The sequence below is a fragment of the Podarcis bocagei genome, assembly GCF_964188305.1.
Source record: "Podarcis bocagei genome assembly, chromosome: 8".
Taxonomy (NCBI): domain Eukaryota; kingdom Metazoa; phylum Chordata; class Lepidosauria; order Squamata; family Lacertidae; genus Podarcis; species Podarcis bocagei.
The window spans coordinates 92184930-92207435 of NC_138133.1; the positions used below are offsets into that span (position 1 = coordinate 92184930).

The 22506-nt window shown below is 50.5% G+C and overlaps 1 protein-coding gene across 1 annotated transcript in view; it reads left to right on the forward strand.

Moving 5' to 3' along the window:
- Positions 1 to 22506, forward strand: part of PPP1R16A (protein phosphatase 1 regulatory subunit 16A) — a 46678-nt gene that overhangs the window by 18714 nt on the left and 5458 nt on the right. The window contains exons 3-8 of the mRNA XM_081204741.1: positions 9633 to 9703; positions 12536 to 12681; positions 16099 to 16202; positions 17937 to 18061; positions 19117 to 19242; positions 22102 to 22177. Coding sequence (XP_081060867.1) covers positions 9633 to 9703; positions 12536 to 12681; positions 16099 to 16202; positions 17937 to 18061; positions 19117 to 19242; positions 22102 to 22177 — 648 coding nt within the window. The remainder of the gene's footprint in view (positions 1 to 9632; positions 9704 to 12535; positions 12682 to 16098; positions 16203 to 17936; positions 18062 to 19116; positions 19243 to 22101; positions 22178 to 22506) is intronic.

The window sequence follows — 22506 nt, forward strand, 5'->3', positions numbered from 1 at the left end:
CCTTCTTCTTAGCACGTTTCTCCCTTGCATCCTGAGTTTGAGTGTCTTCAAAGCCCATTACACCTTTGGTAAAGGCTGTTCTCCAACTGGAGCGCTGGCAGGCCAGTGTTTCCCAGTTGTCCGTGTTTATACTACATTTTTAAAGATTTGCCTTGAGACAGCCTTTAAACCTCTTTTTTTGACCACCAGCATTGCGCTTTCCATTTTTAAGTTTGGAATAGAGTAGTTGCTTTGGAATACGATAATCAGGCATCCGCACAACATGACCAGTCACGAAGTTCATGTTGAAGAATCATTGCTTCAACACTGGTGATCTTTTCTTCTTCCAATACACTGATATTAGTTCTCCTGTCTTCCCAAGTGATGTGTAAAATTTTTCGGAGACACCATTGATGGAATCTTTCGAGGAGTTGGAGATGGCGTTTATAAGTGGTCCATGTTTCACAAACATATACTAAGGTTGGCAGTACAATAGCTTTGTAAACAAGCATTTTGGTTCCCCTGCGAATGTCCCGGTCCTCAAACACTCTGCACTTCACTTGGGAGAAAGCTTCACTCGCAGAGCTCAGGAGATGCTGGATTTCGGCATCAAGGCTGGCCATCTAGCGCATCCCCTTCCCCACCCTTAGCAAGAAATCCAGTTCATCAGCATCCCCAAGAGATGGTTTGTCCTGTCTCTGCTTGAAGACCCTCAGCTGGGGAGAGCCCACCACCCAGGCAATTGGTTGCCTTTCTGAGCTGTTCTCTTCCCATGAAGAAGCCTGTCCTCGTGTGTTCACCCGAAAGAGATCTAGTCCTGCTCAGCCAGCAAGAACAATGGGATCCTTCATACCATCACTGCTGCAAACTCTCACGACGTTGAGTCGCAAATCCACAAAAACAGCACTGAAAGTTATTTAGAGAAACAATATCTTTAAACAGATAAAGGATGGCTTAAAACATCACAGCTACAGCATTACAAGATATTGAGATGAAGCATTGCAAATGAAAATCGAATGCCAAAATGCAATGAAAGTCCATGTTGTAAAGCGGCCTGATTAGGAACAAAACAAAACATCCTCTTAAACGCCTGAAAGGAAATCACATGTTACAAAACTCATTAGCGGCTGAGCAAAACCGCTGGGTTTAGAGGCTGCACCCTCAGCCTCTCTCCACACTCTTGTTTCACAAAGCACAACCTTGCCTGTCCCCCCCGACCCCCACATACCAGTCTCTCTCAGCCATTCCTATCAGCCACCCCCATAACGCAGTTCATTCCCAACCAACCACTTGCCGCAAAGGGAATGTCTAATTCATGAAGAATCCCTGGCAGCATCAAGCATCGTCTACAGCCAGCTCATTTCCCCACTTCTGTCTCTGAAGCAAGAAGCCATGCACTATAAGCATCCCTTCCTTGTCTCCCACCCAGGGAGGGCCTGACTCTGTACCAGTCCAGACTCATAGACTGGTATTAAGTGGCGTTGCAACACAGAGGAACCTCACAGACAAAATTCTCTCTGAGTAGTGAGAAAAAACTCAGTGCCAATTACCATCCAATAATGGACCACTCACTTTCTCCTACTGGATAATAATCCAACTATATGAACATAAAGGGGGGTGCCTTTAGCCTCACGGTGACCCCAAAGAGGTGACACCCACCCCAACTGACCTGCCTCTCTGCCGTGGCCCTTATGCAGTCTGGGCATGTGTGATTTAGCTGAGATTCCTGCATTGCAGGGGGTTGGACTAGATGGCCCACGGGACCTTTCCAACTCCGCTGATCTATGATTCTGTGAGTCATACTTAAGGGAAGTGGGATGATTCTGGAAGGAGGCCCAGGACACACTCTGAAGGCATCTGAGACAGCAGGCCAAGCTTTCCCTTGTTCCCCTTGAGATGCAATTGATAAAGAGGAATTGGACTGATGGGGTTTTCATGCTGCGTGGCTGCTGAGTCCATAGAACCCCTCCCTTGTGCCATCTCACGCTCCCATTGCTGCTTCAGTGCCCCTCTTGCCACCCTATGTTTGATCGACTCGACCCATTCTACCACTGAACACCCGTAGGCGGCTGACTCAATATTGACTGCATCCCCTTGGCGCATAAACAGGGCCGGTTCCTGCTGCCTCCATAGGTGTTTTCCCTCTGCCTCGGGGTTTCTGGCGAGTTTCTGTTGGCAGGGAGAGGTTCCTGGCTGGAAGACAGCAGGTGTTTTCATAAGGGGTTGGGGCCGGAAAACACACCCCTCGCCCTTGGACCGCATCCAGCTTCTAGGTGTGCACAAAGGCTTGCGGTTTGGCCTCAGCCGTCTCTCTGGGGACCTTTTTGCACTTGAGAAAACCTGCCACCCAAACTCTCTCCGTGCTGCTTTCAAGACTGGCTTCCTTCTCGCTGGCCTTGATTTCCTGGATCTCTGGCTCACTTGGGTTTGTCAGGCCTTGGCTCTTGAGCCTCCAAGGCGCACAGGAAATGTGGAACAAATTGCTGCTCCTTTTGCTTGGCTGGATATTGGAAGTGACAATGGCCTCTAAGTAACGCATTTGGGGTTTGGAGAACAGACATGGTTGCTGTTGTTCGCCCTCGGACCTCGCTAGCCTTGGTCCCATTGCGGTGCTTGGGACTCCTGGGTGCCCCTGCCAGGAGGGACAGTTCCAGAGCCAGCTCCAGGAGTCAGCTGCTGAGGTGGTGGCGGGGAGGACTGGTTTGGCTGTAGCTTCAGACAGGTAGATTTCAGACAGGTAGACTCCTGAAGGAGTCCATCCTGCTGTCAGCTCTTGCCATCAAAGGTCTTCTGTCGTTGAGTTGGAATCTCCTTTCTTGTAACCTGAATGGATTGGTTTGAATCCTACCCTCTGGAGCAGGAGAAAACAAGCTCGCTCCATCTTCCATGGGACAGCCCTTCAGATATCGGAAGATGGCTATCATATCGGTCTCCCTCGGGAGGTTGTGGACTCTCCTTTCTTGGAGGTTTTTAAGCAGAGCTTTGATGGCCATCTGTCATGGTTGCTTTAGCTGAGATTCCTGCAATATTATTTATTTATTTATTTATTTATTTATTTATTTATACCCCACCCTCCCTGGTCAGAGCTGGGCTCAGTGCGGCTAACACCAGTAAATTTACAGTAAAAACATAATAGGGGGGGGGGAACCCAATTTAAAATACAGGTTAAAATGCAATTTAAAATGCAGCCTCATTTTAAAAGTAGCCCATAGATCAAAACCATAAGGGGAGGGAAACATAAGAGTCAGACTGAGTCCAAACCAAAGGCCAGGCGGAACAGCTCTGTCTTGCAGGCCCTGCGGAAAGATGTCAAGTCCCACAGGGCCCTAGTTGCAGGAATTTGGACTGGATGACCCTCGCAGTCGCTTAAACTCTACAATTCGATGATTCCATCTCCTCTCAGTCACCTCTTATCCAGGCTGAACATCCCCAACTCCCTCAACCATTTCCTTGGGTCATCTTGGTTGCTCTCTTCTGCAGGTCTCCCAGCTCCTTGTGCCTGTGGCACCAGCTCCGGGACTGTTCATGCGACTGTTTGCCCTGAGGTAGCCACAGAGTGAGAAAAAGGCTCCTTCTTGTGCAAGCGGGTGCCTCCCACAGTATCAGCCTTATGTACCTTTCCATTAAAAAACACATAAGCTCAAGGCAGTTTGCAATCCCTTTCGGAATGAGGGGACCACGTGTTGCGGGTGCTGAAAGCACTGCGCCAGCTGTGATTGGCTGAAGAGGCTTTGGTGGTGATACAGGTACTGAGGGCTTCTGGTTTGGCATTGACCCATGCCAGGGCCTTTTCTGTGGTGGTTCCCTAGCGAGGCAAGTCTGTCTCCAACGTTAGTAACTTTCAGGAAGAATTGGAAAACAGTCCTGTTGGCCTAGGCATTTGATGGCCAAAGGGCGGTGCTCCTGGCAACTCTGAAATTATTGGTTGAGGTCATGTGTTTAGAACATTTTAAACTTCTTCAAAGTTTCTAACTGTTTTTGGTCCCCCCCTCTTCAATGTTTTGTCATTGTTGTGTCTGCTGCCCTGGACTCTCTTGAGAGGAAAACAGGATATAGATTGAAATTATTATTATTATTACAAACTTAAAAATACTGGGAGGAGACAAGTCATAGCAGAGATAAAATCAAGGGACTAGTTAAAAGAAAACAATTAGCTTCCAATGATGTACTTGCTTGCTTCTGTCATAATATGCTTTGGGTAGCACTCCAGGCTGGCAAGAAGGAAGCTTGTTGCGTTGAACATTTAGAGCTCTGAAGTTTATGAGTTCCTTATTTATTACCATATTTTTCGCTCTATAAGATGCACCCGACCACAAGAAGCACCTAGTTTTAGAGGAGAACAAGAAAAAAAAAAATCTCTCCTCTGCGCAGCGCCTCTCCAGGAAAGCAGGAGGAGAAATGGAAGGGGCTCCGTTTCTCCTTCCGCTTTGCTGAAGGGGTGCTGCGCAGCTATCCCTGAAGCCAGGAGAGCAAAAGGGATCAGTGCGCACCGATCCCTCTTGCTCTCCTGGCTTCAGCGAAAAGAATGGAAAGCCTCCGGAGCACAACGGGAGGAGCAATCCCGCTGCGCTTTGGAGGCTTTCCGTGGCTATCCCTGAAGCCAGGAGAGCGAGAGGGATCGGTGCGCACTGATCCCTCTCGCTCTCCTGGCTTCAGGGATAGCTGCGCAGACTGCATTCACTCCATAAGACCCACACACATTTCCCCTTACTTTTTAGGAGAGGAAAAGTGTGTCTTATAGAGCAAAAAATACGGTATATTTGCACCCTGCTTTTCTTCCAAGGAGCTCAAGGGCCCTATGTAGTTCTCATTTTATCCTCACGCCAGCCCTGTGAGGTAGGTTAGGCTGAGAGAGACTGTGCTTGGTCCCCAATGCCACCCAGTGAACTTAATGGCCAAGTGGGGATTTCAGCCCTGGTCTCCCAGGTCCTAGTCCAGCGCTCTAACCACTGTGCCATACTTGGGGCTCCTGCAAGATGAGCTAACCCCTTTGGGTCTCTTCTGGCTCCAAGAGGGATGCCGGTGTTCCTGTCCTGTCCCCCTGTTGCCCTTATCTATTTATTGGCTGTGATCTGACATCTGAAAGAGCGTCTCCACCCCCATCGTTCAGCCCGGACACTGAGGTCTGGCTCCAGGGGCCTTCTGCCAGTTCCCTCCCTGCGAGAAGCCAAGTTACAGGGAACCAGGCAGAGAGCCTTCTCGGTGGTGGCACCCGCCCTGTGGAACACCCTCCCACCAGATGTCAAAGAGAAAAACAACTAACAGACTTTCAGAAGACATCTGAAGGGACATCTGTTTAGGGAAGCTTTGATGCGTTACTGTATTTTAATATTTTGTTGGAAGCCGCCCAGAGTGGCTGGGGAAGCCCAGGCAGATGGGTGGGGTATAAATAATATATCATCATCATCATCATCATCATCATCATCATCATCTTGAAAAGCAGAAGGGTGTGTGTGTTGCGGCATTTGCTTGGTGTGAAACCACACACCCAGTTTGCCCAGAGTCACATGGCTGATCCTGCATTGGTGACTGGATTTAAGTGAGATTTCTTAGGGAGACCACAAAGAATTGTGTCTGGGCCCTTCTGAAGAGGACCTCCTTTTGCCCTTGAGCTGCCTCTCCCAAAAGCTTTTGTGGCTCACGTTCTCCAGGGTTTGCGGTGCTTAGCATGAGAGGTTCTCTTTGCTAAAACAAAACACACACACACCCTCTTGGGTTTTAGCTCTGATTTTTTTAATTGCATCTGACTGTTTAATTTAAGCGTCCGGCTCACAGCTGCGATGTTGAGGTCACACAGCGCAGATTATTGTTCCATTCTGCAGGGCAACACAGACAAAATCGTTCCTCTTTCAATAGCAATCAAAGCCCCGGTGAGGGAGTCACGTGGCAGCCACACCGCTCCTTCCTGACCATGCTGTGACCCTCCTGACGTGAGCGAGGTCCTGCCTGGGGTCACAGTGGGGCAGGCTTTCCAGTTGAACGCTGCAGCCTGCCTGCCTGTGGCAATGTTGCAAACAAAACTTGCCCTTATTCCCTTATGGGGGACACAAGAGCCCTTATAGAGTCCTTTGTAGGTTCTCCATCGGTCAGAGAAAATAACAGAGGCCAACCAGAGAACATTGAGAAGCAAAGCAGCTAATAAGCCTGATCTTTATTGATCTGTTGCAACAGGGTGCTCCCCTCAAAAGCAGAAGGAGGAGGAGGAAGACCCAGAACAAAGGTGTGTCCGCTCTTATATAGACATTTTAAATTGCCCGCCCTGGAGTCCAAGACCACCCCCAGAAACCTCGTACATACATCAAAGAAAAGGCGGTCTGCAACAGAAATCTGAGTGCGTTGTTTATCTCCTGTCTGGCAAGTTACCTGATTGCATTATCTGGGTTTTGGCCACTCTTTTGTTATTATAACTACTTAATCCCTGAATCATACATACATCACAGAAGGGGTGTAGCCCAAGACCACCCCCCCAGATACATCATACTACATCACAGAAAAGGCGGTCTGCAACAGAAATTTGAATGTTGTTGTTTTTCCTGTCTGCCAGGTTATCTGATAATGCCTTATCTCCTTGCCTTTTCTGGTAGTCTGGCCATTCCTTTGAGATGGCGATTTCCCAATTCCTGAGACAATGGGAAGGTTCCCTCACCCCCTCCCTCCTTGCAGAGAAAACATTTGGTCAGTTTGGGAGTCAAATTGGTTCCAGGGCTGTTTTCCTGTGCTGCTTCAGACATGTGGTTTATATATTTATGTACGTGTTTGCTTGGTACACTTATGAACATTTATTATATATATATGAGACCTTAAATTTTTTTATTACACAAGTAAGGCCTCTGTTGGGGCTGGGGGAGGTCAGAGGCCCCCCAAAGGCTCTCAGGAGCCTGCCTTGTTCCAGACACTTGCTTGAGAAAAATTCCCCTCCCTCTCTCATAACACTAGGACTCGTTAAAGGCGATGTAAACTTTGTACACCAGTGTAAAAGATTATGATTAGCTGTGATCTGTCCGGGGTTTGTGTGTTTGTGTCTGGCTTTATCTCATTTGAGTAGAATGTGTGCTTCCATTTAAAATGCACCTCTGGGTTATTTGTGGGGCCTGCCTGGTGCTTCTACACGAGTAGAATGTGTCCTTTTATTTAAAATGCATCTCTAGCTTATTTGTGGGGCATAGGAATTCGTTCATTATTTCCCCCCTCCAAAAAATATAGTCCGGCCCACCACATGGTCTGAGGGACTGTGGACCGGTCCCCTGCTGAAAAAGGGTGCTGACCCCTGCTCTGGGTCCCTTCGCAGCTCTGTGGAGCCAAGGAGGTGGTTGGGCTGCTGCCGAGCAGTGCTGCTGCCACCAGGATGCAACCCTTAAGTCAGCCTGCTTGCCCCGTGTCAGCCTGTGATAGAGAAGGGGGAGCATGGTTCATCCTCCCCCCTGCCTGGGCTGCCCACTCCCTCACTTCTGGCAAAGGGGCTGGTTTTGTTTTGGTCAAGGTGAGGGCTTATTCAGTTCCTGGATCCAGCCATCAGAACCGGGAGGCGGGGGGCCGTTGGGATACAGAGAGCCTCCGAAACTCCTGAGGAGCCACACCTCCAGTGGGGAAGAGAGGGAAGGGGCCAGCCGAGCGAGGAAAGGGCTCAAGGATGCTGCTGAGAGCCCTTGCACCTCATCTCGCCAGGCTGGCCAGGAGGGACGCACACCCCTTCCGTCTCCCAGCTTGCGCAGAGGGGTGAAACGCAAGGAGGGGAGGAGGAGGCTTGGGGTGCCGAAGTTCTTACGTTTTGGGGAGAAGCTGGAAGGGGCCACTCCCGGATTCCGCAAGTGACTGAGACGGGCATGAACTTGGTAGATCTGCACTGTAAATGTTGTTGTTTAGTCATTTAGTCGTGTCCGCCTCTTTGTGACCCCCTGGACCAGAGCACGCCAGGCACTCCTGTCTTCCACTGCCTCCCGCAGTTTGGTCAAACTCATGCTGGCAGCTTCGAGAACACTGTCCCACCATCTTGTCCTCTGTCGTCCCCTTCTCCTTGTGCCCTCCATCTTTCCCAACATCAGGGTCTTTTCCAGGGAGTCTTCTCTTCTCCTGAGGTGGCCAAAGTCTAGGAGCCTCAGCTTCAGGATCTGTCCTTCCAGTGAGCACTCAGGGCTGATTTCCTTCAGAATGGAGAGGTTGGATCTTCTTGCAGTCCATGGGACTCTCAAGAGTCTCCTCCAGCACCAGAATTCAAAAGCATCCATTCTTCGGCGATCAGCCTTCTTTATGGTCCAGCTCTCACTTACTGTAAATAGTTTGAGGAATAAAACCTATAAAAGCCAGATCAGAGTCCTACTTGGTTACTCACGAGCAACCACAAGCAGCACCTGACACTTATTGATGTGCATCTTAAGCCTGTTGTGTTGCTGACATGCACCCTAAACGGCCTGTTCTTGCCTAGGCTCCACCCCAGCTGGAGGCTCCAGTTTCAGCCAGCGCAAAGGATGTGGCTGCTCTCTTTGAGCCAAGTATAAACAGTCGACAACTTGCGGTGTCAAGGGAGCCTGGGTTACAAACCTGGGCCAGGTGTTAACCTACTTACCCAACCTGAGTGGCCTCCCTGCCTGCGCCACCTCGGCTGCTCCCGGGACTGTCAATGCGCTTCAGTGCCAGAGGTGTTTGTGGTCACTGCTGCGCTCTCTTTGTTACCTCATGCGGGAAGGCGATTCCTCCCAAGCACAGGGAAGAAGAGCCTTAAAGGAGTTAGCAGCCCTTTAAGGTGATCAAAACCGCAGCCGACGGATTGCCCAGTGTGTGGTGTTGTAAACAAAAATCTGCCCTTTCCCCCTTATGCGGTATCCAAGAGCCCATATAGAGTCCTTATGTAGGTTCCTTATCAGTAGGAGAAAATAACAGAGGCCAACCAGAGAATATTGAGAAGCAAAGCAGCTAGTACAGGTAAAACTCGGAAAATTAGAATATCGTGGAAAAGTTCATTTATTTCAGTAATTCAACTTAAAAGGAGAAACTAATATATGACATAGACTCATGACATGCAAAGCGAGATATGTCAAGCCTTTCTTTGTTATAATTGTGATGATCATGGTATACAGCTGATGAAAACCCCAAATTAACAATCTCAGAAAATTGGAATATTAAATGAAATCAGCAAAACAAGGATTGCAAATAGAGCAATATTGGACCTCTGAGAAGCAGAAGCATGCATATATACTCAGTACGTGGGTTGTGCCCCTTTTGCATCAATTTCAGGCTGATAGCATCCATGCCACACCACATTGAGGCAGTAATTGATGCAAAAGGGGCCCAAACCAAGTACTGAGTACTGTGCAAAAACGATCAGTGCATTCTCAAAACGATTGGGATCCCAGAATCTGTGTGGGTTATACAGGGGGGAGTCCTTGTTTCTCTTCCTATCCTTGCACCCTCTTGTTCCCTTTGACTCCCTGACCCAGTCTGGGCATAGCTGGCAACCTTCCCTTTATTTGCGGGAAATTCCCTTATTCCAGCGCCGTTTCCCACTGCTTCCCGCTGCTATCCCGGATGGTTAGATATCCCGTAGACTGTCCCCGGGACAGGTGAGGCTGCTGATCCCTTATTTTCAAATCTGAAAGTTGACAGCTATGAATCTGGGCACTCCAGCTTGTCTAAAAAAGGTCTTTTGTTTCTTGCAGTTCGCCAGTTCCTCCAGAGCGGCCTCAGCCCCAATTTGTACAATGAAGATGGCCTCACTGCCTTGCACCAGGTAAGCCCAGTGCCTGCTTTCCAGGTTCCCCACCTGCCTCTCGTCATCAGTGCCAGCCAGCCACAGGGTATAAAGGGCCTGGCATGATCATAGGATCATAGACTTTTATGGCCTCTCTGCTCTGCTCACCCCACCGCTTGCTACCCACCCCCCCTTTGGGCAAAACAGCAGCAGCCTCCAGTGCCAAATGGCCAAAGTAATTTCCTTCTGCTGATCCTTTGCATGCTGTGAACTCTGGTTGAAAAATGTGCCCCTGCTGAGCCTTTAATCCCAGCCCTCGCTTGCAAAATGAGGGGGGGGGGGAGGTTGGACAGGGCAAGGTGGGAATTCCTTCTGTGCAGACAGGCGGTTGCCATCCCTTCTCCCCTCTTGCGTAATGGAGTTCCTAGGAGGAATGTTCATTGTCGCCCAGCTGTATTTAGGAAGCTGTCAATAATAATAATAATAATAATAATAATAATAATAATAATAATTATTATTATTATTATTATTATTATTATTATTATTATTATTTATATCCCTCCCTCCCCAGCCAAAGTCGGGCTCAGAGCGGCTAACAGCAATAAAAGTAACACAGCATTCTAAAATCAATTCATTCTAAAATCAATTCAAAATCAAATCCATGGCAACTATTGGGCTAGAGTTCTGTGAGGATGACCAAAGGAGGGGGTCAGACTGTGCCTTGGCCAAAGGCCTGGTGGAACAGCTCTGTCTTGCAGGCCCTGCAGAAAGATGTCAAGCCCCACAGGACCCTGGTCTCTTGGGACAGAGCGTTCCACCAGATCGGAGCCACAGCCGAAAAAGCCCTGGCTCTGGTTGAGGCCAGCCTAACCTCTCTGTGGCCCAGGACCTCCAAGATGTTTTTATTTGTAGACCGTAAGCTCCTCCGTGGGACATAACTGGAGAGGTGGTCCCGTAGGGACGAGGGTTCTAGGCCATATAGGGCTTTAAAGGTTTAAACCCTCACCTTGAACCTGATTCGGTACTCCACCGGGAGCCAGTGCAGCCTTGTAGCTATGGAAGGTGGAAGTCTGAGTTCCACAGCTTCTTTCAGCTGTTCATGTCCCTGCCTATATGCTTCCTTGCCTGTGTGTGTGTGTGTGTGTGTGTGTGTGTATGAGTAGGAAGAAGAAGCCACTTGTACTAGGTGGGAATCTGCCTCCCTCATCCCAAGAAGTCCTCCATGAATGATATGGAGCAATCTACTCTGAGGGGTGGTCCTTGCTTGTGGGGTGTGCGGGCAGCTCCCCATTTCATAAGCTGTCATTTATGCCCTCTCTTTCTTCCCATTCTCTTTCAATTATAACCCCCCCCCAAAAAAAAGAAATTAAACAGTTGCATTTTATAAACGTAGAAATTGGAACTGAGTGTAAGAGTTCATCTTTCAGAGTCCTGCTTCCTGTTCAAAGAAGAAAAAGAGAGCAAGTTTTTAGACCGAAAGGATGCAAATTTGGGGCTGCCTGAAGTGTGTGGGCAATGGCTGAAGGTGGCGCTTGTGGGCAGGAGCGCCAGTGGTTAGAGGGGGGTCTGCCTGGCAGCAGGGAGGTGTATTTATTCCCTCTTGGCTTTTTTGCATAATACATACAGCTGCAAACTCAGTTTCCCTTAATGCGCTTTTCTGGCACAGAGTCTTTTACACACCAAGGCTTTTGGTTTTGTGGGGTCCTTGAGCTTCCACCGCGCATCTTCTCTGGTCCTGGTGGGGTCCTTGCCCTGAGCAGAGAACCAAATCCTGCAGCTCCAGGAGGCCAAATGAGTTCGTTCTGAAATTCCAGCAGCCTGGTTATGAGGCTTAGTGGGTTTTCTCCTGGCTGAGAGGCAACCCTGGTAAAAAGCTCTTGTGCTCAGAATCGTAGAATTGGAAGGGACCCTGAGGGTCATCCAGTCCAGGCCCCTGCAATGCAGGAAACTCAACGAAAGCATCCATGACAGATGGCCATCCATCCTCTGCTATAATAATAATAATAATAATAATAATAATAATAATAATAATAATAATAATTTATACCCCGCCCTCCCCAGCCAAGACCGGGCTCAGGGTGACTAACACCAGGTATAAAAAGAATTGATTGAAATAGAACTTAAAAACAAGATTAAAACCTTAAAATACAGCCTCATTTCAATGGAAACTCAAATCAAAAACTTTTTGGGGATGAAAACGTCAAGTCTTCACCAAGGCTAACTATCCAGACTGGTCCTACGTGGGCCAGAAAAAAAGCCAGGGAAGTCCCCAAATAGGAGTTCCATCACAGAAGGAGAAAGGGAAAAGGAAAGAGGGGAAGGGGATCAAGTGGATTCCAAGCCAAAGGCCAGGTGGAACAACTCTGTCTTACAGGCCCTGCGGAAAGAAATCAGATCCTGCAGGGCCCTGGTTTCATGAGGCAGAGTGTTCCACCAGGCCGGGGCCAGAGTTGAAAAGGCCCTGGCTCTGGTTGAGGCTAGTCTGACTTCCTTAGGGCCTGGGACCTCTAGGGTGTTGCTATTTATGGACCTTAAGGTCCTTTGCGGGGCAGACTGGGAGAGGCAATCCCATAGGTATGAGGGTCCTTAAAGACCTCCAGCTTCCTCAGCCCAGGCTGTGTGTGGTGCATTTCCCGTGGGGGAGCTGGTGAGAGGGATCCTAGATCTGTCCCTCTTGTGTGAAAGTGACGCCCCTTGGGGTGGGAAGGGCCGAGAGGGCTGAAGGAGGGGAGGTCGCTCTCTGTTGGGCAGAAGCCACACTCTGAATTGGTCTCCTGGAGGGGAGTGGGGTGTCTTTTGAGGGTCCCCACGAGAGCCCCTCTGCTCTGCCTTGGCCTCATGCCTCTTCTCCTCTTCTCCCCTTCCTCTCAGTGCTGCATTGACGACTACAGGGACATTGTGCAGCTGCTGCTGGAAGCCGGGGCCGACGTCAACGCCTGCGACAGTGAGCTCTGGACCCCTCTGCATGCCGCCGCCACCTGCGGGCACCTGCATCTGGTGGAGCTGCTCATTGACAAGTAAGGGCCACGAGGGAGACCCCCCCCCCAGGGCCAGGGGATGGGCCCCCGCTGTCGGAGTTGCGTTCGACCGGGAGACTCCTCCGCCGGTTGAGCCCTTCGGAATCGCCTCTGATGTGATTAACGACCTGAGCCTCTGATGAGGCTCCAAGCACGTTCCCATTACGCAGAGTATCCAGCAGCAGAAGGGACGAGACTTATGAGCTACATTGCAAAGAGTTTTATTCATAATAATAAGAAGAAATTTTATTTATACCCCGCCCTCCCCACCCAAGACCAGGCCCAGGGCGGCTAACAATCAATAATAAAACCAAGTTGATTAAAATACAATTTAAAAAAAGATTAAAATACAACATTAAAACATTAGGATGTAGCATCTTCATAGGAGGAGAAAGGAAAAAGAAAGAGGGGGAGGGAATCAAACTGATTCTAAGCCAAAGGCCAGATGAAACAACTCTGTCTTACAGGCCCTGCGGAAAGAAATCAGATCCCGCAGGGCCCTGGTCTCATGAGACAGAGCGTTCCACCAGGCCGGAGAAGGCCCTGGCTCTGCTTGAGGCTAATCTAATTTCCTTAGGGCCCAGGACCTCTAGGGTGTTGCTATTTATGGACCTTAAGGTCCTTTGTGGGGCAGACCGGGAGAGGCGGTCCTGTTGGTACGAGCTTATTACTAGGCTACGCAGACAAAAAAGAAATCATCCTCTCTCTGTGAAAGACAGAGAGCACCTGAACAACAAAGGAACAGGAAACCAGTAACATCACATCCGTCTCCTGTCTTCCGTGAGACTTCCAACAGTCTGGAATCCCAGGAATGTAAACAGAGTCCTGTGACTCCAAGAGCACTGCACAGTGGCACAAACAGAAACTAACACCCGCATGGGCATCTGTGTGGGGCCCCTGACAAGGGGCCACACTTTGAAACCTGAGCGGGGAGGCCCTTGCGCTAGTCCAGCGTAGGAACCTGCCTGGTGTAGGGCTTCGGGGAGGGTCTTCTCGTGAGCCGGAGGCGCTTTGGGGCTTTGTTGAGGCTGCTCAGCTTCCCCACCTAACAACTAACACATGGGGCAGCACAGCAGCCACCTCTTTAGCCTCAACTGAGCAGCCTCTACAAGGTCCCGCTGTGCCTCTGGATCATGAGGAGACCCCATAGCATCTTTGGGCTCTGGGGAGGGTCTCCCCGCAAGTCACCCGCCACTTTTGGGTTCCTGGCACCGCATGTATGTGCAATCGCATGCAACTGGGGAGTTGCAGGGGTCTCTTTCTCTTCTTTCTCCCCGGGATGCCTCCCATCTCTAAGCTGTTAACAGGATCCGGGCATCCTTGCGACCCACTGCACTCGCTGTGGGAGGCAGCCTGCCCCTCCTCCCCATGGCATCATCACTAGGCTCCTCACCTCACCTGGAATTGAGGTCATGTTCTTGGGCTGCGCTGCAATTGTTTTGGATCTCACTTCTAGGGCTGTAAATATTTAACAGGCTTGCATTGTTGGCAGAGCAACTGTGTCACTGGTGTAGTTGGCTGCCTGCAGGGGATCTCCTGTGAGCAAAACCTCCGCTCCGCCAATGAGAGAGCTTTCTGCAGAAACCTGTAGCAGTCTTCTAGTCTTCTCCCATGGGTGAAAGGCCCTTTCGCCTTGTGGCAGAGAGTTCCCCAGCTGCTGTGCCTTGAGTTGCGGGTCTCCCTGCCTGGTGAGGGCCCCTGTATCCTTTGCCTCACGTAGACGTGCTTCAGCCCTCGCTGCTGCGATGAAGAGAGGCTTAAACAGGAGGGAGCATGAAGGAAGCCGTCACAGATTGCGAATGGGGGATAGGTAGAAATGGCCTTGCTTCCTCAAAAACAGCAGCTTGGAGCTTTTGCTGGAATTGATGCGCAGGTTTACGGCACATCAAAAGAAGCTCCCATTTCCACATTATGCAATGAACCTATGGAACTCATGGCTGCAGGATGCTGTGCTGGCTACCAACCTAAGTGCCGCTAAGAAAGGAAGACGCAGACAGGGGAACTCAAGGCAGCAGCTAAGTCAACACCCCCTGATGTGCCAAAGTGCAACCTCTGTTCTGGGGACATGTTCAGCCCCTGAGTGCCAGAAAGTGTGGGGCTGGGTGGTGTGGGGGTGGGGGAGAGATTGCCCCCCTGCGACCCCCTCCAGACCGCCCCTGGCCTTTTTGGCTTGCCACTACTTAGAGGCAGGCTGTGAAGCTCTGAGGATCATTGGCCCCACCCAGGGAGGCAATTCCTTTGGGTCAGTTTCTTCTGTGAAGACCTAGGTTTGAGGGGTGTTTGGGGTGAAAGGGGGTGTGAATGCTGGGAAGGAGGTGAAATCTGAAGAAGAAGAAGAAGAAGAGAAGAAGAGTTTGGATTTGATATCCCGCCTTTCACTCCCTTTTAAGGAGTCTCAAAGCGGCTAACATTCTCCTTTCCCTTCCTCCCCCACAACAAACACTCTGTGAGGTGAGTGGGGCTGAGAGACTTCAAAGAAGTGTGACTGGCCCAAGGTCACCCAGCAGCTGCATGTGGAGGAGCGGAGACGCGAACCCGGTTCACCAGATTACGAGTCTACCGCTCTTAACCACTACACCACACTGGCTCTCACCAGGGGTGCTGGGGCCTCAGCAGGCCCCTTTCCTTTTTGGCCCCTGGCCGTTGTTGCTGCTTTATATTTTAAAGAACCAATCTCAGAGCGGTTTACAACACATTAAAGCATCAAATAAAACAATACAGAATAAAAGACACTCAAGCTTCAAGGAAAATATTTCCAGATCCTACTCTGAGTGGCTTTTTGCTTTCCCCAGTTGCCAGCCTGGCATCCAGATATCTCCACGTGGTCACAATTGTACCCGAGCCAGTCGCAAAACACACCTGGGGAATTTCTAGTACTGAAAAGCACAGGTCACTTTCAGCTTTTGGAGTGGGGGGGTGGTGGCAGAAAAAGTAGAATTAATTTTGGTGGTGACAAGAACGCAAAACAAGTTAGCACATTCTCTTGTTTTGCATTGTGATGCTGCTGCCTGCAGCTGGCCTTGCCCACCCCCCCCCAGGTTCCAGCATCTCCCCTCTTCTCCGCTGCTCCCTTCTGACTCCAGGGTGGCCTTGCGGGGGCTCAGCACCCCCTTCCTTGAGGCTGCAGGGCCCTTGCAGGAGGGAGAGGCGGGGTGGTGTGGGGGAGCAGGATCCCGTTTCAGCCGCTCTCCCCAGCCGAGGGCGAGGAGGAAACTCAATCTGCAGCGCTCTCTGAAGAAGACCCACAAAGCATGTTTTCCTAGTGCTGCTGCTCCGGAACGGAAATAACTCCTTGTATCTGTTACACAACCAAGAGTTGGACCGTGCCATCGGCAGTGGCCCTGGACACGGCAGAGGGACGCTTACTTGCTTGCTTGCCTGCCTGCCTGCCAACCGCTTCTTCCTCTCCTCCTCCAGAGGCGCCAACCTGCTGGCCGTCAACTCGGATGGGAACATGCCGTACGACCTCTGCGAGGACGATGCCACGTTGGACTACCTGGAAACAGCCATGGCTGACCAAGGTGGGTGCTCTCCTCTTGGGCTATTCGGAAGCAGCAGGGAGTACCTTCTGACGGCAAGAGCCGTTCAGTGGACTCCCTCGGAAGGGGTGGCCTCTCCTTCCTTGAAGGTTTCTCAGCAGACGTTGAATGGGGGGCATCTGTCATGGATGCCACGGTTTCTGCATAGCAGGGGTTGGACTAGATGGCCCTCTGGGTCCCTTGCAACTCTTAAGCACAGGAGTGTTTTGCCAGGGCTGCTGTTGTAGTGCAACGGCATCTGGAGGTCCAGCGCCGAGGGCCTTCTGGCGGTTCCCTCATTGCGAGAAGCCAAGTTACAGGGAACCAGGCAGAGGGCCTTCTCGGTGGTGGCGCCCGCCATGTGGAATGCCCTCCCTTCAGATGTGAAGGAAAGAAGCACCTATCTTATCTTTAAAAGACATCTGAAGGCAGCCATGTTTAGTGACGTTTTTAATATTTAATGCTGTGTTGTTTTTAACACTCGATTGTGCAATTTTTCAGATTTTGCAATGAATAATACCTTCTCTATAATAGCTCTATGTGGGGCTACCTTTGAAGGTGACCCAGAAACTACAACTAATCCAGAATGCGGCAGACAGACTGGGGACTGGGAGCGGCCACTGAGACCACATAACACCGGTCTTGAAAGATCTACATTGGCTCCCAGTACGTTTCCGAGCACAATTCAAAGTGTTGGTGCTGACCTTGAAAGCCCTAAATGGCCTCGGTCCAGTATATCTGAAGGAGCATCTCCACCCCCATCGTTCTACCCGGACACTGAGGTCCAGCTCTGAGGGCCTTCTGGCGGTTCCCTCTCTGCGAGAAGTGAGGTTGCAGGGAACCAGGCAGAGGGCCTTCTCGGTGGTGGCGCCCGCCCTGTGGAACGCCCTCCCACCAGATGTCAAAGAGAAAAATAACTACCAAACTTTTAGAAGACATCTGAAGGCAGCCCTGTTTAGGGAAGCTTTTAATGTTTAATAGGTTATTGTATTTTAGTGTTTTCTTGGAAGCTGCCTAGAGTGGCTGGGGAAACCCAGCCAGATGGGCGGGGTATAAATAATAAATTATTATTATTATTATTATCTGGAGGGCCACAGGTGGCACAGAGGGGGCTATCGGTGCCCACTAGCCAGGATGCATGGTGCTGACAGTTCCAAGGCTGCCGGTTCGATCTTTACATGCGACAGCGGCCTCTTCCTGTTCAGGGAAGTTTTTAATGTGTGACATTGTAATGTATTTTTAATCTTTGTTGGAAGCTGCCCAGAGTGGCTGGGGAGACCCAGCCAGATGAGCGGGGTACAAATAATAAAATTATTATTATTATTATTATTATTATTATTATTATTATTATTATTATTATTATTATTATTCCTGCCTTGCAGGGGTTGGACTGCCTGATCCTCAGGGTCCCTCCCAACTCCCTTCCAACTCTACAATTCCATGGTTTTCCTCGGCCTCCACAGCTGGAGGAAACTGCAATAGGGGAGAAAGTGCTCTCGTGCGCAGCTTCTGCTCGCTGGTTTCCCGCAAGAACATGGGCCCTGGGCCTGATCCGGCAGGCTCTTCCGGTGTTCTTAAGGAGCAGCCGGAGCCCTGGTGGAGGAGGTGTCTCTGGGCAGGTCCTTGGTGCGCTTGCCGGAGAGGCGCTGCCCTGCTTCCTCCTCCTGGCGCAGCAGCATCCCCCTGCCAGCCCGCAGTGGGCTGCTTTCCATTCACCCTCTTCCTCTCCATCCTCAGGTATCACTCAGGACACCATTGAGGAGGCCCGTTCCGCTGTGGAGCGTGCCATGGTGGATGACATCCGCCGGCTGGTGAAGGAAGGCGTGGACCTGAATACGCCGCTGGACCACAGCGCCACCCTGGTGAGATGGGTGTGCAGGGCCTGGCTTTGAGGCGGGCGGTGGGAGCGGGGACGTCTCCCCCCCTCTTGCTCTAAGTGCTGGCATCTCCTGTCCCCCCACAAAGCCCAGAGAAATTGCCAGGCCCAGGATCTTTCAAGGGAAGGATGGCAGAATATGTAAGATTTAAGGCACCTGAAGGGCACCGTCCCAGCCCACAAAATGCAGTCCAGTGAGTCTGCCTGATCTATTCTCTGCCTCGGTGTTGACTCTGCCCCTGCTGTTTCAAAGAAGAGGGAAACCGCTCAGGTGGTGTGGAGCTCCAAGCCAGGAAAGCTTTTCACTTAATTGCTTATTTCCTAAAATTTATACACCACTTACTTGATTGATTTAAAAACAGCAATAACTCAATGCAGTTTGTGAAGAAGATAAAACAATAAAATCACCAATAAGAAAAATCAACAACAATACAGTGGTACCTCGGGTTACAGACGCTTCAGGTTACAGACTCCGCTAACCCATAAATAGTACCTCGGGTTAAGAACCTTGCTTCAGGATGAGAACAGAAATCATGTGGCCACAGCAGGAGGCCCCATTAGCTAAAGTGGTGCTTCAGGTTAAGAACTGTTTCAGGTTAAGAACGGACCTCCAGAACGAATTAAGTTCTTAACCCGAGGTACCACTGTAATATAAAACTTTCAAAAATTGAAAACAGCAGTAGACCAAAGAGCAGATTCACACTCGCACCGGCTTTCTGAACATCTGAGTAGACTTGTATGAAGAAGAATGTTCTTAGCAGGTGCCGGAAAGGGAATAGCAAAGGCCCCTGTCTGGTGTCAATAGGCAGGGAGTTCCAAAGTGTAAAAAAACCGAGTTCTTACCAGATGTTATGTGGCGCCTGCAAATCCACCGTGAAATGGGTTTGAGCATCTCTGTGGGTTTAAGGCAGCGGACAGGCGATCCCACCCAGGTCTTCCTCACCCGAAGCCACAGCTCAGGCTGAATTGGTGGGACGTGGATTCTGCGCATGCCTCCGCGTCCTGCCTTGCCCTTTCCTTACTGCCCTCTCTGCCCCGCAGCTGCACATCGCCTCTGCCAACGGCTACCTGGAAGCAGCCGAGCTGCTGCTGGAGCACAAAGCCAGCATGAGCGCCAAGGACGACGACGGCTGGCAGCCCCTCCACGCGGCTGCTTGCTGGGGCCAGGTGAGTGCCAGAGGGCTCCGGAAGGAGGAAATGGGGGGCCGGGGGCCTTGCAGAAGCAGCCTTGGCATGGGGAGCAGCGGACGCTGGCAGACGCTCCTCCAGGGCAAGGTGCTGCCCCCCAGTGGCCAAGGCTGCTCTCTGCAGCCTTTTCCTGGCAGATCGTTGACCATCTTAATCCCATTAATCTGAGTCCGTCTAGAGACCAGATGGCCCTGGTGATCCCCTGCTCAGTTCGATAAGCCAGGGATTTCCTAAGGCAGCTGGCGGTGATGCAAGCAATTAGCCAGCCGTTCCGGGCATTGGCAGAGGCCGCCGTGGGTACGGGAGCTCTGCAGGAGGGTTCTGGCGCTGTTTGCTAGAGCAGTCCCAACACTGGGGAAGCCATGGGCAGGTTCAGGGTCTGCAAAGCCAGCATTCTGCAGAGAGAGGATGGGCAGAGCTGAACAGACCGCAGGAAAAGTAATAATAACAACAACAACAACAACAACAACAACAACAACAACAACAACAACAACAATAATAATAATAATAATAATAATAATAATAATAATTTATTATTTATACCCCACCCATCTGGCTGGGCTTCCCCAGCCACTCTGGGTGGCTTCCAACAAAACATTAAAATACAATAATTCATCAGATATTAAAAGCTTCCCTAAACAGGGCTGCCTTCAGTTGTTCTTCTCTTTGACATCTGCTGGGAGGGTGTTCCACTACCGAGAAGGCCCTCTGCCTGGTTCCCTGTGACTTGGCTTCTCACAGTGAGGGAACCGCCAGAAGGCCCTCGGAGCTGGACCTCAGTGTCCAGGCAGAACGATGGGGGTGGAGATGCTCCTTCAGGTATACTGGGCCGAGGCCCTTTAGGGCTTTAAAGGTCAACACAAACACTTTGAATTGTGCTCAGAAACGTCCTGGGAGCCCATGTAAGTCCAAGGGGTGGGGAAGTTTTTACAGGTAAGTTGATTCTTTTCCAGTGACCTGAAAGAGTGCCAGGAAACAGGAGAAGGTTGAAGCTGCAAGGATGACATTCGGGAGAAGGGAAGACTCTTAAGGGCCCTGAGACTCATCTCAGCTGTAGAATAGCAGTTCTGCCCTTCTGGAAGGGAGTGGGAAGCAGACCCCCCCCCTCCCAGTAACACAGGAAGTAACACAGGAAGCTGCCTTAGCTTGTTGATTCACCTAACTCAGTACTGCTTTTACTGACTGGCAGTGGTCCCTCAAGGCTTTAGAGAGGGAGTCTGAATGTGGCTTAAATGTTGGAAGATGCAGGGCAGGTAAAAGAAAGTCCTCCTTCATGCAGTGCCCAGTTAAACTCTGGAACTCCCTCCCACATGAGGCAGGGATGGCTACAAACCTAGATGGCTTCAAAAGAGGATGAGGCAAATTCATGGAGGAGGACTGTTAATAATAATAATAATAATAATAATAATAATAATAATAATAATAATAATAATAATAATAATAATAATAATAAAAATAATAAAAAATTTATTATTTATTATTTATACCCCGCCCATCTGGCTGGGTTTCCCCAGCCACTCTGGGCTGCTTTCAACAGAATATTAAAATACAATAGTCTATTAAACATTAAAAGCTTCCCTAAGCAGGGCTGCCTTCAGATGTCTTCTAAAAGTTTGGTAGTTATTTTTCTCTTTGACATCTGGTGGGAGGGCGTTCCACAGGGCGGGTGCCACCACTGAGAAGGCCCTCTGCCTGGTTCCCTGTAGCTTTGCTTCTCGCAATGAGGGAACAGCCAGAAGGCCCTCGGATCTGGACCTCATTGTCCAGGCAGAACAATGGAGGTAGAGACGCTCCTTCAGGTATACTGGACCGAGGCCATTTAGGGCTTTCAAGGTCAGCACCAACACGTTGAATTGTGCTCGGAAATGTACTGGGAGCCAATGTAGGTCTTTCAAGACCGGAGTTATATGGTCTCGGCGGCCGCCCCCAGTCTCCAGTCTAGATGCCGCATTCTGGATTAGTTGTAGTTTCCGGGTCACCTTCAAAGGTAGCCCCACGTAGAGCGCATTGCAGTAGTCCAAGTGAGAGATAACCAGAGCATGCACCACTCTGGCCAGACAGATGGCTTCTAGCCAGGATAGCTCTGCTCTGCTTCCACGGCTGGAGGCCGCAGTGCTTCTGAATCTCATTCCTGGAAACCCCAGGAGGGGAGAGTTGGTCTTGTGTTCAGATCCTGCTTCTGGGCTTTGCATTGGAGCATCTCCTTGGCTGCTATGAGAACAGGATGCTGGACTCGATGGGCCGCTGGCCTGATCCTGCAGGCTCTTCTTATGTTCATTCCTCCAATAGCCAGAGGTACCAATTGCCCTCACCCTCCTGCCTTGCTGGTGAACTTCCTGAAGGGAGCCCTTGGCTGGCTGCTACTGAGGAGACAGAACGAGGTGGACCACCCCCATCGTTCTGCCCGGACACTGAGATCCAGCTCTGAGGGCCTTCTGGCGGTTCCCTCATTGCGAGAAGTGAGGTTACAGGGAACCAAGCAGAGGGCCTTCTCGGTGGTGGCACCCGCCCTGTGGAACACCCTCCCACTAGATGTCAAAGAGAACAACAACTACCTGACATTTAGAAGACATCTGAAGGCAGCCCTGTTCGGGGAAGTTTTTAATGTGTGACATTTTAATGTATTTTTAATCCTTGTTGGAAGCCGCCCAGAGTGGCTGGGGAAACCCAGCCAGATGGGCGGGGTACAAATAAATTGTTGTTGTTGTTGTTGTTGTTGTTGTTGTTGTTGTTATTATCATTATTATTATTATTAGAGCTGATCCCAGCAGCCTGGCGACTGTCTCACCCTGTCACGGCCGCCTCCCTTTGCTAAAACCTCTACTCTCCTGCTGGCAGATTCACCTGGTGGAGCTCTTGGTGGCTCACGGAGCAGATCTCAACGGCAAGTCGGTGTTGGATGAGACGCCACTTGGTGAGTAGGTTGGGGTGTGTGTATGTGCATCAGAACTGGGGCAGCTGCTTTGGCTTCCTGGGTCCAGGCCCGTTTTATTTCTGTTGATGCTGACGGCTGCGGTGCAAACGGCGAAGAGCTTTCAAGGCCAAGAGAACAAGGACCTTGCTTCTTTTTTGCTACTCCACCCCTTCCCAGGGCAGAGTCTTCTCCTGCTTCCTTGGGGCTGGGCAGTGGTGGTTGCACTCTGGAAAATCCTTAGTGCAAACCTCAGCAGGGAGAATCTCATCTTATTGCATCTTATGCCTTCTGTCAGTGTGCAATTTGGGGGCAGGGCTGTAGCTCAGCGG